This window comes from Micropterus dolomieu, linkage group LG18 (assembly GCF_021292245.1).
Source record: "Micropterus dolomieu isolate WLL.071019.BEF.003 ecotype Adirondacks linkage group LG18, ASM2129224v1, whole genome shotgun sequence".
Lineage (NCBI taxonomy): Eukaryota > Metazoa > Chordata > Actinopteri > Centrarchiformes > Centrarchidae > Micropterus > Micropterus dolomieu.
In genome coordinates, this window is record NC_060167.1 from 6,368,776 (window position 1) to 6,382,858 (window position 14,083).

The 14,083-nt window shown below is 39.3% G+C and overlaps 1 protein-coding gene and 1 long non-coding RNA gene across 2 annotated transcripts in view; both read right to left on the reverse strand.

Moving 5' to 3' along the window:
• LOC123986994 overlaps positions 1-7,426 on the reverse strand; it is a 23,502-nt gene extending 16,076 nt beyond the window's left edge. Inside the window, exon 1 of the long non-coding RNA XR_006829033.1 lies at positions 7,280-7,426. This is a non-coding gene — a long non-coding RNA (uncharacterized LOC123986994). The remainder of the gene's footprint in view (positions 1-7,279) is intronic.
• Positions 7,427-9,400: 1,974 nt separating this feature from the next.
• Positions 9,401-14,083, reverse strand: part of LOC123986991 (sodium- and chloride-dependent taurine transporter-like) — a 40,672-nt gene continuing 35,989 nt past the window's right edge. The window contains exon 15 of the mRNA XM_046075482.1: positions 9,401-14,028. Coding sequence (XP_045931438.1) covers positions 13,870-14,028 — 159 coding nt within the window. The 3' untranslated portion in view covers positions 9,401-13,869. The remainder of the gene's footprint in view (positions 14,029-14,083) is intronic.

Genomic DNA, 14,083 nt, shown 5'->3' on the forward strand with positions numbered 1-14,083 from the left:
AAATAGCACAACTTTTCATCGTCAATGCCTTTAGAAGGCACAGCAGAAATTTGACGTCGATCCGACTAAATCCCTAGGAGTTCGTTAAAGTACGAAGTGTGTAAATCATCCAAAAATGGCCGTAAAATTCAAAATGGCCGACTTCCTGTTGACTTTAGACTATGGGTTCTTGAGGCTTTTTTGTGCGTCTTGATATGATACATGTCCCCAGAAAATTTCGTACATGTAGGTTGAACGTGAACGAGGGGCTAATTTTTTCCAATTTTCTAGGTGGCGCTAGCGAGTCATTTTGCAACGCCCATGTGCGAAACTTGTAGAATACGAAATTTTTCACCGGTTCTGACAAGTTTGCAAATTTTGGTGAGTTTTCGAGAATGTTTAGGCCATTTCAGTTGAGCCTACTTTGCAGAAAAAAGAAAAAAAAAGAAAAAATCCGAGCAAATTCAATAGGGACCTCACACGGTCGTGCTCGGGCCCTAAAAATCCGAGCAAATTCAATAGGGACCTCGCACGGTCGTGCTCGGGCCCTAACTAGCGCTGGCAACACAGCAAACAAACAAAAACAGTAAGACACACTACACTTGGTGTTGCCATTATCGCCACAGTCGGTTACCCCCGGCTTTACTCGGTCATCCATCCCACTTGGTCCTCACGGCCCAAACGACTCCACTGACTCAACTGTCTCTGCAGACTACCACACGCTCATTGTAGACTCCAAGCACTCCCAGTAGACAATGTCTCACTGTGACCACCATACTCTCACATTCAGCAGCTTCCTTCTCCAGCCCTTGTACTCTCCACTGATTAGGAGTGGAATCAGCTGTGCTCCTCAGCCTGCTGGCTGCAGCATTGGGGGCGGGGCAAGGTCCTGCTTAGGGCAGAAGAAAACACACAGAACATCCCATATACACAAACGGCCCACTGGTCGTAACACCCCCCTTCAATAAAATAGCTACTAAGTTGTCAACCACTCTCTTGTGACGGATCCGCAAATAGTATCACTGAACCAGCAGAGCCCACCTCATCAGCCGTTGATTATGGTTATACATTTGGGATAGAAAGACAAGAGGGTTATTGTCAGTAAAAACGACAGCTGGCAAAGAACTACATCCAACGTAGACTTCGAAATGCTGCAATGCAAGTAGCATTGTGAGGGTTTCCTTCTCTTCCCTTGTGCGGGACACAAGCTAGTAAGAGGTGCCATCACGATGGAAAGGTTTTTACAGAAACATCTGTAGTAACCGACCATACTGAGAAAATGCCAAAATTTACGTCAAGTTGTTGGGTCGGTAGGCCAATTTGGCAGAATCCTTGACATCAGAGGGTCAGACCTGGCCATGGCCGACCTGTTTCCCTAAGTATGTTACGGTGGCCTTTCCCAAAGTCTTTATAGGCAAGTCATGCCATTCAGCTGCCATCTTGGTAACGCCCCCGGGCAGTTATTTCAAACAAGACCAGGCTCCTATCTGAATGATTAGGTAGAGAGACAGAACTGCACTTTTACAGGTCACCAGGACATAAAAACTACATGAATCAGCAGTAAAATTTGATAAACATCACTGAAAATAAGGTTTAAAGGGTTTTTCCCAACCGGTTATACCACTACGCGTCACCACTTCCGCACATGCGCAGTAGAAGTAAAACAGACCCTTACGTCAGTGGAACCACACGATTGGCTGAAATATGATTCCCACTGTGGCTGTTAAAAGCAGACAATTGGCTTTCTAGCGGGAGGGGCGGGATAACCACCATCTTTGCCGTCACGGGCTTTCCCCATAGAGTTGTATTGAGGATGTGATTGAGAGGCATGTCTCTTCTAAAATGTCTCTGCCTTTCCAAACTCGCACTTAGCCAGGTTGAGCCGCAAACCTTTGGGAAAATTCAGTCATTGTCAACATTTCAGCCCAATTGTCCGTAAATACTACCACAATATCCAGGTAGACATTTCAGTTGGGAACATTCCAACACCATGTGCTGGAAGGTAGCCAGCGCATTCCTGCCAGTAAGGCAAGGCAAGTTTATTTGTATAGCATATTTTAACAACAAGGTAATTCAAAGTGCTTTACATAAAAGCAAAAGGGAAATATATAAAAAGAAAAAAAAAAAAGTTTAAAAGCAACATAAAATATAATTAAAGCTGCAAGCAGCATTGGGCGGGCCCTCGCACTTGTAGCGCGTCCGGGTGTGAGCCAGCCGCGTTGCATATTCTGTGAATTTGCTACGCGGTTACGACGCCGCATGAAGGTGTTATATGTCACTTCCTGTGTCCCCTTTGTGGAGCTACATAGCACTTGGCGCTATGAATATAAATTAGTATTGGCGTGTAGATGTCTGCGGGGTGGGAGAGTTATCAAGCACGTAAAGATTTGTTCAGATGTGAGCATGTACACTGAAGTTACAACTTCCTGTGTCATGGCGAAGAGTTGATCTTTGACGCCTCGCACGGTTCGTGCTCCGGCCCTAATAATCCTTACAGTTACAATAGGGACCTTGCACGGTTCGTGCTCAGGCTCTAATTACAAATGTGGTTCCAGGGTAGAAGAAAAGAAGGAATATGTTGAAAAGTAAAGAGTATTTATTTAATAACTAACACAAAAGTGTCTCTTAAACAATGTAACAGAAAAAAACTCCCAAAAGGGAACCAAGCAACAAGTGTCTTTTTAAAGGGAACTAAGGCAGTAGGTAAACCCAAACACAAAAAGTAGCGTTAGCAACACAGCAGACAATCACACGGTTCAAACAAATACAGTAAAACACACTACACCACTCCCACCACTGTGTTACCCCCAGCTTTACTCAGTCATCCAGCAGCTCAGTTGGTCCTCGCGGTCCAAACGACTCCACTCACTTGACTTTCTATGCCGACTACCACACGCTCACGGCAGACTTCTGAGCACTCCTGGTAGACTGTACTTGTGTTCTTGTGAAACTTCATCTTTTGTGGCCCAAGTAATGTCCCAATACACAAGTTTGCATTTTGACACGCCCATTTTACCAAGGATGCATCGGTTGCATAGACTGTATATAAAAAGATTGGTTGGTAACTTCTGTGAACTTGACGGCAGAGATATCCCAGCATTCAAGCGAGGGGCGGAAAGAAGCTGAGAGAGAGGCCAACAACATTTCCACTATATCCACTTCTGAGAAGTTTTGAGGCGATAAATAAATTGTGTAGATGTCAAATATTGGCAGTTTTACTAAAAGTCATGGCGAATTGAAAAATGTGCTCAAACGTTTTCGGAGTTGTGACGCTCCACAACCGTCAGCGGGGGGGGGGGAACTAGCATACCGGCCGGCCAGTCAGCTGACAGAGGCCTCAGACACACAGACCACTGCAGCCAACACAGCAGAGTCCAACAACAACGGCAGAGAAAAGACCCACAGCTGTCAGATAGTGTTAACATTCATACCGCTGTTATTCTGTCATTACATTCTGAGGAATTTTGTAAGGTTTTAACTGAAATTAAAACACATCTGGATGATGTACAGAAAAATGGCGATTTACAGAACAAACAAAATAGTATGAAAGGGGACTGTCTTCGCTTTATTATTATAAATATTATATTAGACATTACATTATTAGTGTACAGTAGAGTTGTCCTCACAGAATTTGTTTTTTATTTACCTTTATTTTATATAATTTTTATTTATGGGCAAATATATCTTGGCAAGTTAAAACCTACAATAAACCCGATTTTGAGCTTTTTGTTTTGGGGGATAAAGCCTGGCTGTTATAATAATTAGAGCAATGCAGGGGCCTCTGTGCTGGTTAATTTGGACGGGAGGCGGAACAAGAGGTCTCCCTTTTATAACGAAAACGGAGAGAGAGAGGCAGTCAGCTGATTGAGTGGCGCCTTGTATCAAGAAACTCACACTGAATGATCAGTAGTGAAGGAATATTTAAATTCATAGTTTAAGGGAAACGCTCCCTTGGAGGGTAAAAAAGACGTTATTCCCCGCTACTAATTGCCAACCAATAAGCAAGTGATACACCGTAACTTTGAGTTTGTTACTTTTGCATTGCCAAAATGCTGGATGATTGTTGTGCTTTCGGGTGCACTAATCGAGGAGAGGAGACAAGCCTGGGCTGTGCGAGCAGTGGCAGGGACCTCCAAATAAAAAGGGTTTTAACGGTAGAAATGCGGCAGCAGAAGCTGTAACGTTATCTTTCTTTTTCTTAAGTTGAAAGGTGATCCAAATAAAATCTGACTGCTTTTGCGGCGACTCTACGGGGCAGTCGCGGTGTGAATCGCTATGTTGGTCTATTGTTTTGCCCTCCAGGTCACCGCGCATGTCACGTGACTGAAAACTATGAATTACATTAGTTAGATCAGTTCTAGAATATGGATGTATTGTTTTTGGATCAGCTGCTAGGACAGCTTTAAAAAAAGTTAGTTAAAATCCATGCCCAAGCATTGAGGTTATGCTGTGGAGCAGCCAAGTCAATAACTATATCAGCGCTTCAGGTGCTGGAGAAATGCTACTGATTCTAAAACAGTTGAGGGCCAATTATTGGGAAAATTTACAAAGTCAAAAGGACACACATATCCTACAAAAAGGGATATTACTGAATGTTGGGAAAGCAGCAAAAATTAAAAAGGAAGTATTTTGCAATGTAATATCGGATATAACAAAGGAATTAGGGGTCAGTGATTGGGTCACTAGTCCATCCACTTTAATGCCAGCTGTTCCAGGTTCGTTCAAGTAAGAACGTTTGATGCAAGCTTATGTGAACACTATGCTGCATGAGAAATATGGGCATTATGTACGTTTATTTACGGATGGCTCTAAAAATCCAGAGAACGGAAAATCAAGCTGTGCTTTTTATATTCCAGAATTAAAAATGAAGGTGTATAAAAAGATTAACAGATCATTTAAAACTATTTTTGCAAATTAAACACATCTTATGTTTTTTACAACAAACTGGACTGAGCACAAGGATTTAAAGCATATGTAACTAGGATACAATAGGTGGCGATATCGCTCTATCTGGTTGCAAGTGCACGTTCCCCATAGACAGTATATTACTGGACGAATTCACCCTGCTGATTTGAATGGAGAGCAGTGAAGCCAGTTTTGGACCAATAAAATACTACTACAGGGCTACTTCCTGTTGGCACCAGTGTCTATGATTGCGCAGTATAACCGTGGTTTAATGACATAGAGCAACGGCAGAAACACTAATTCTGCTGGCTGCACAAACAGAAGTCTCTTGGCTCAGTGTGTTTATCTGACTCGGATCGACATTGTTTAATCAGCCCACCTATAGGCTCACCTGCCAAACACCAACACAGCGTCACTGATGGCCGAATAGTTTAGCAGTCGCTAATGGCCGCTGTTGCGTATAACGGATTTTGATCAAGGAGAGGCTCAGTCCAATGAAAATAACAAAAAGATTTAATTACAAACTTAATGAATAAAAGATAACATTACAGAACAAACAAAAATACTGCAGTGGACTGAAGAAGCTTCTCTGTAAAGATCTACAATTTGCAGTCACCAAGTTACTGCCCCTAGCTGGAAAGTTGCTTTTCCTCACAGATTCACAGCTTACAGTCTCGATTCTATCAAAATAGGTTGTTAATATCCTCCAGGTATCCTTTTCCCTCCAAATGGCTCAGGACCATAGCCATTGGTCGTTTGGTTACTTCTTCATCACCCAGTTAGGAAGGGTGTACCTTACTGTACTACGTTGGTTTTGGTCAAACAAAAGAGCACCGACCCCAGACATAGAACCCCCTTTGATTTACAGGAATACACATTCCTTGCTCTACCAACTAGTCATACAGCACAACAGGGGTTCTCTCAAACGGTCAACACCCAATCTTAGGACTCTATGAAGAAGAAGGATCCTTCTGGCACTAAACAAAGAGGTGTCAGTTCCTTCACATTACAAAGAGGGGATAAACAATGGTTTAATTAACATTCTAATGCAATTGTCTGGCCTAAAACCCTACAGTTTTACATTTGAAGGAAAACACTGAAACACTGGAATACATTAAGTTTGTTGTAACCCTTTGAAACTCAACACCGCTGAAAACTCCTTAATTCCCCTTTATGTCAATGTTATGTTCACAACTTTTTTCCCATATGACCAAAACCCAACGAACTAAAAACGCCTCCCATGCATCATGCCAAGGTGAAGTTCCATGCTGACTGTTGAATTTTCTATTCTTTTTTTTTTTTTTTTAAAGGGTACTAGAGGCAGCATTGTAGCCTGTACCAAGTAACTGCAACATCCTGGGATCAAAACTGGCCACATTTGATTTTCACATCATCCCTCACTTGCTTTGCCCTTCAATTTCCTGTCTATTTCTATTTTTGACTGTAGAACAAAAGGCGAAGGTACCATGAAACACTAATCTAAAAAACATGCAACTTTGTTTTTGCATTTTGCTCTGTGTGAATGCCAAAAAACTGTCATTAAGATGAAATGGAAAGAGAAATTCTCAGCATCAAAGTCTATTCTTGGAGCTGGCAGGCAGAGAATGGAAATTTCAGCGTTGTGTTTCTTTCTCTGGAGTAGCAGTTATTTAAAGCTCAGACTGCAAACAGTAGTTATTTAACAGCAGGTTCAAGCCACCAATATCCTCCGTGTTCATGGTGAACGAAGGCGCTTTTGTTGGGTGACATGGGAGCAATAATCATGCTGGTATTTGTGTACTACCTTTTCTGGGCAAAATTATAAATTGAGCCAAAATAAGAAACAAATGCTTGTTACTGGATTTGTGCTGTACCTGAAAGAACTTTCAGTCTCCGCTGATTACTTACTGTGAGGCATAAACAAGGCATTCTAAATAGTAGTTTATGTAGCAATCGTGTAAATACTTCTGAACGTAATCAGTTGAGTTGATTAAAAAGAAAAACAAAGTGGCTCATGTAACCGCAGCTATGAAGGGAAAATTACAGTCTGGGAAAATTAGCTGTGTTTGCTACCCAGCATCTATTAATCACCAGCATGTCTAAGCCTTTATTTTCCTCTTGTGAAACGGATGTTTGGGTCAAAATATTCCATAAACTGAAGCTTTTTCCAGGAGCTTCTCAGTTTATTTCAGAACTTGCAGCTTCATTTGGGAGGGGTTGGGGGTTGCTTGTACAGTTTATCTCCGGTTTTTCATAGAGGGTTAGGCAAGTGATTTCTGTTTTTGTTTGTGTAGGTAAACAGAGGTTGGATTGATTTAGCTCACTTTCTGTGGGTTGTAGTGTCACCATAAAGCCAACACAAGCTCTTAACTTTGGGAAAAAAATTTTGTTAAGGAATGAAAAAACAGTTACTCACCCTGGTGTTCAGGCTGCAAACATTTTTGCAGCAAATTATTTGCTGCAAAACACATATCAAGAAAAAGGTCTGGACTTATTGAAAAAGGAGAACCCAGGGGCAGCAGGCTGCCATGAAGGAATCAATCACAAACCAGAACCACCTGGGCAGTTCAACCCAACCACCTCACTCACCTGCAGCTCATGAGACATATGCACAACCACTCCACAACAGGAAGAGAGAAAGGCACCCACAACACATACACAAGTCTTATGTCAATTCAAGCTTAGATTGTAAATGTGGAAAAGGTTTTATCCATGTCTGTATTTATTTGAAATAGTTTCCATAGAGACAGGAACAAACTCATAGTCAGGAACAAAATTATATATTACACATCCAGCCTGCGGTTTACAGTAGGAAGCGGGGAACTCTTAGCTTACATAGTTGTTGTGTAGTCGATTGTTGCCTAATTGCCAAGACGATATATTCTCAGAGTTGTGTGCTTTAAAGAGAGAGATCATTGGAGAAAATAAACCAGCAAGAACAACTCCAACATATTATCTCAAGTACAATTATATAATTTGATTATTGCAATACTGTTCCTGAGAATTTGTTAATACATGTCACTCTAAAGGTCAGCATTACATTATTTTTAATTACAGATAGGTTGCAGTTGCTCTGTTATTGTAATTACCATGGGGAAGTTTTCAAGCCATTTGAATACTTTCACATATTTAAGGAAAACTGGCAGCACAAAGGTGCTGTAATGCAGCATCCTGCGTTGGCTTGAATACCTTGAATCTTGTATTACAGGCTTTGAAGGATTAGAGTTTATGATGTTGTCAAGGGGATTTAGGCACATAAGTCCCTCGAGTTTGGAAATTGAACTCAAATGGATCTGTGTGTATGTATGTGTGTGAATGTTGTTTCAGCACCTGAAAATGTTGAGCAATCATCCAGACACAGATCTAATTTTCTAAAGACATTTTTTTATTAAGAAATAAAAAAAGTTTTACACCTTAGTAAAACCTGTTCGAACACATTTTCTTTCTAGCTTACAGGTTGGCCATAGAGACAAAAAATAAAAGCTTTCAAAATCTTTTAAAAATGTTTTTTTTCTTCACCAAGAATAAAAAAAAAAAAACATTTTCCCATGTACATTCTCAAAAAGGAAGGGCTGATATACAGTATAATGCAGGAAAGACAGAGGCATTGTCACTGGAGAAAATGATCAGAATGAGTCTGACGATAGAGAGGATGGGGAGATGAGAGGGATTCCATTTCCTAGAGGACTCAGAACTGAGATCACCATAATTTAAGTAAGTGAAAGGAGAAAAGTTGACTTAATCAACTTGTTAAATTGTTAGAAGAGATGATGTTTACATTGAGGGTGCTGCCAGGAAATGGAGCCCCATTTATCTTCCTTTATAGAGTCGCAGACTTCAGTGACAAAACAGATTCTGTGTCACTTCTACATGGCGTGAAGATCACATCTGTATGGTCTAATGTTGCATCTATGTCACAGAAACAGACAATCGGATTATGAATCCTGTAGATATGGTAGTGTTTTCATACCAGTAATGAACATGGAATTTCAAATCAGGTTAACTGTTCCTGTGTAGATGTGGTTTGGTTTTTCACTTTCTTTGATAAAGCACTAAGGTTGCAGGGTTTGGCAGATCAGTTGGATTTAGATAGAAATGTCTGAATAAGCAGAATGTAGAAATTGCATACGAGGTTTTAAAGAAAAGCCCACATTTCATGTGGTGTAATGTGTTTTTATTGGATTGCTTTTGTTGCTGAGATGCAGGCTTCCCAAAAGCAGCTAAAATTGCTTCAAGGTATTTGTTCCATCACAAGCAAATTAGACTTATAGGCATCTCATTTATGGTACTGGTTTGATTTTTTAGATATCGCTGAAGAAATTATGAACTTTGGTGATGTGTTTTTTTGGAAAGCTGCCTGATTTTTAGCAACACAGCAGTACTGATATAAATATAGGCAGATAGAAAGATGTGGGCTTAATGGCAGTGTTACTGTGTTTCATACCCGTCACAAACTGACAAACAGTCTGTCACAAAAGTAAAAAAAAAAAAAAAAAAAAAGTATGTTCGCTTAGAAATTCAGTTTGATGTGACAAAGTTTAGTAAATCATTTTATTCTCAGTACATTTCAAACCACAAGATCTTTTATGGAATAGTGGTTTAGATTGGTTTAGATCCACACAGCAGAGCCTTTTGGTGGGTTTTAATTTAACTGCCTTCTTCAATAATTCACAGCTACCGACTTACTTGAACGGTTAGTGCCACTTCTTGGAAAAACAGCATGAAAAATAAAAAGTATTCTACAAAGTATTGCACATAACAAATTGTAGCTTTTTCTGTTTGTTTTTTGATTGATAATTGATAGATACAAGTTACTCCAATGACAGATACAATACACAATATTTGGAATACAAAAGGCAAATGTGACAGACACACAATCAAAAACAAAATAAAACAAGAAACTGCTGAATTCAATAAAACAAGAATAAAAAGAAAAAGAAACAAACTCTTGCTTTTTCACCTTAAAAAATAAATCTTCAGAAACATTTCACCCACAGGTGACTTTCGCATTTCAACATTCGGCGGTAAAAACTTGTGCATCACTAATGCTTCGATTCTCTTGCAAATGCATTATCTCTGAGAAAAAATGGGTTATCTAAGGAGTGTAAGAAGGCAGAGGGACTGGTACATAATGTAAATATACACAGAGAGGCAAAATAAACCAATAATTGACTGCATTAGTTATTATTTCGGGTTGTTTCCCCGCCAAAAGAAGGATCTTAGCTCAAGGGAAAGATTGAAAGTATATATTTACATGGCCTAAACCTATTTTTGTGTCTGTAGTTTTATTCTTTGCAACAGATGTTTAATTTTCAATATTGCCATTGAAAGCTATTTCTTGAAGTTCCTACAAGCTTTCCATTTTGTGGATCTTAGAAATTATCTTTATAAACCCAGACATTTAGAAATGTCATGGATGCACCAAAGCTGAAAACCTGTGTAGACAAAATTAAAAGGCAAGACAGAATCATTAATTGTCCATAGGTGCTCTGTGCAATTTTTGTTTTCAAAATGCCATAAATAAGTGTATATGTTATTTAATGGTTTCTGACGCTGTTGTTCTTACTGGAAGGTGCTGACAGAACTTTCCTTTCAGCATTAATGTATTTTTATTTTTTTTTATCAACCCAAGTGCAAAGATCCTTCAGGGGAATCTAGAACCAGATCTGTACAAAGGTGTAAGATTAAAATGAAGCTTGGTATCTGTATTAAAATGGGAGGTCTGCAATGGGAGCTTAGCTGTACAAAGACTACTTATATAGGAAAAGTTTGTTACAGTATGAAAATAGATGTCTGCTGTGGATTTTGTTTCATAAATCCATTTTAATGATATGAACGTCTTTACTGTATATGAAGAAGTGAAATGAAAATTATCAAAGCTTAGATGAAACATGAAATGAAGCCCTGGACTCACAATCACTTCTAAAGTGATGGTGAAATTCCTTCAATGCATGTACACTGTACAAAGGTATATTTGATGTGAATTATGTTATTAGTTTTTTGATCTATTTTACCATGTCTGCTGTTGGGAGAACAGAAGCACTTTAAGTGTTTTGACAGTATTCAGGTATATTTTTCTACAATGAAGGCCAATGCGGACCTGTAATAAAAATACGGCAGTGTTCTTTTTTTCGGCCTCATCAATTGATATGAAGTCCAAATTATACATATAAAGTGCATTAAAAACTCACTTTGACTCACTCTCTGTATTTTTGCCTTTGATTGTGGATGAAATAGGCAGTTAAGATGTGCGATTTTCCATTCTGTGTGGCAAAGAACAGATTCAATGGCCTTTTAAGCTGGACAAAAACATCAATTTTGATTGCTACCATTAAATGTCGTCTCTTTGTCAGCCACATTTACAAGTTTAATGCAGCTATACAGTAGATAAACGCACTACAGAGAAGGTCCTGAGTGGATGGTCGCTGGTGACACATGCACATGGGAAACCCCTTGTACAGTTTTAACTGTCATAGGTCTTAGATAGTCTGCTTTCAGTTAATGTTTCAGATCAGCTCATTTAAATTCTCTTTAAGCAGCCATAATGTTAATGAAGTTAGGGCTCTGAATGGACCAACACATGTTCAGCGCAGGTTTTAGGGGTGTTGGACTACTAAAAGTATATTTATCAGAAGTTAAGTTTGTCTTTCCATTTTTGTTTTGGGTTAGGCTTCATTTGAGTATTTTGAGATCAAAGTGTAAGTTTGACTTAATTTACTGAAAAACTAATTTTCAAATTCCTAGGAGGATGATAGACACTAAATTCCCACTAATGTGCAAGAAATTTAAGTTGCAATGTGTACAAATTCGAAAACCTGCACTGTTTATAAAAACATTTTTGACCTTACTTTTTGAATTACTTATTAGAACTGTTGGGGTTCCTTGTTTGAAATGAAGCTCTTCAGTTCTCATTTTAGATGACGTGATGCAACAGGGTAACTCACTGTCACTAACTGGCACTGATTTTTCTGCAGCCAGCTGCCACAATTCACAGTGTCTAGAAAGGAGTTTGATTCTTTTACAAGTTGACAGTCTGACACTGGCCGATTTGCTGGGAGTGTCACCTAACCAATGGTTGCTTTCATTCACTGAGTTGATGACATGTTGTTTAACCTTTGGCTACAGTGCCCTGTCTTACTGAATTTATTCAAATTAAATACTGTCCCCTGGTATTAACAATAGAGAAAAAGCTATAAACCCCTAACACCTACGAACTTACAGATGGAGCCATTGTAGAATTCCCATTTTTGTTTTACTGTACATTGAATTGCTTGCTGAATGTTTGACCTACACCCAACAAGAAAAAATATTTGGGAAAAATCTGTTTCTGCATTTTTTGTTTGTGTGATACAAAAGACAAAGCTGTTAGCAGGACCAACCCAGGAAAAATTTATTATAAGGACTATAACTACAATGGCTGCCACTGTAAATGTATGATTTGTGTAAAAGCTTAGTATTTTCACCAGATGAAAGAAGTGTTCCTTCTTCTATGTAAAACTACAGCAATTATCAATAATGAATACCAATAACATTATAGTCTTAATAAAAAAGTCTAAACATTGACAGAGGAAAAATTAATAATAATGTAACTTCATCTGTATAAAATAAAATAAATCCAATCCAAAATTGTAAGCCAAGAGTGCCTAGTGCAGTCACTAATGTACTGTAAACTGGTCTAGGACAGATAAAGATAGATATATATCGACTGATTAGCTACTACTGTACAGTACGCCACAGACAACACACTCAAGGGTTAACCTCCACACTTCAAATCCTTTCAGATACCTCTCTCTTTGTGCAGGAGGGGGTTTCCCCACCACAATCTCAGTGCTAGTTTTCTTTTTGACCCATAGTTTATGGCTATGGAAGATGGAGATATTTGTGCTAAGGTGCATTTAAGAACCAGGATCCTGGTTCAATAAGGGTCACCGGCTATCATGACTGTGTCAATTATGCATTTTTGTTTGTTTTTTAGCTGCACCAGGCAATTGTGTGTATTAGTGGCTCGTGGTTATCAGCCTGGTGTATGATTATAATGAAAAAAGGAAGCAAAGGAATAGCATTTATCTTTGGTGGCTGCAGCTTTGGATTTTTGCTCTTGAGTTTTGATTTGTCATGTTTTGTTGGTAGAGAAGTATCCCTATCTGATACGAGTACTAAACAAATCTAACTATAAAACCTAAAATTTGTGGAATTGGGACACTTTGCCTGTGACACCCATATTTTGAAATTTTGGTTGGCAAGTTTGGTCATACTTCTCATAAGAAATCTTGCCTTGTGCAGCTGAAACATCAAGAGGTCTTTCAGAATTTCTGATTACTGAAGGGGGATATGTAATTTTGTACCGGTCTTTCGCAAATTGTTACATGGGTTTGGCTTTGGATTTTTTTTTTTTTGTTAATAGTGCTGTAATCTGTAGTGCTGCAAACAGAAACAGAATAGCCAAAGTCGAACCCTATGGCACATGTTCTCAGATAAGTGCACCCTGTCCATTGTATCACAGGCAAAGAGTAGTTATATATTCCAGGAACAGCCCAAAAAACTGTTTTTGGTGATCTGTGATCAATATCATATTGTGGCTACAAAAGGTTGTTTAATTTCAAGACTCAATAACCATTTTCTTTTTTTCTCTCTGGCTGCTAAAGTAGCTGGTGGAACAAACAGAAATCTACCAGCATATGACCAGAGGTTGGTGCCCATTTGCCACTCTTTAAACAAGACAATAGTGAGACCTGTAGTCACATGAATATTACAAATAGGAAACAGCTTGTGAGCAAATTCAGAAATACATTTTAAATGTGATTGCTACTAACTTAAGAAAACCACCAAGACCAAACTACTTCCAAAGTATTCGTAAAAGATTTGAAACGGGAAAAAATGTTTTCCTTAAAACCCTTATCAGTCCACCAGACAGACAGATAGACAGACAGAAAGCTAGCTAGCTTTAGAAGCATATAAGAGGACAGGAAAGGAGAGTGATCTCATAGAGAGCCTCCCCTCACTCCTTTACATCATGGTTTCTACGATGGTGTGGGTGGGGGCCTTCAATAACAGGCCCTTGTTCCCGTTGGGGTCCAGTGGGTAGCAGAGCTCCTTGGGGCCACGGTGGTCTGCGGGACGGGAGCTGGCCCCACCGCGAACTGGGGCTGCCACCGCCTTAATCCTCTGCAAGAAAGAAGCAAGGAAGGATGGATGGATAGAAGAAGTGTGAGAGAAGGGC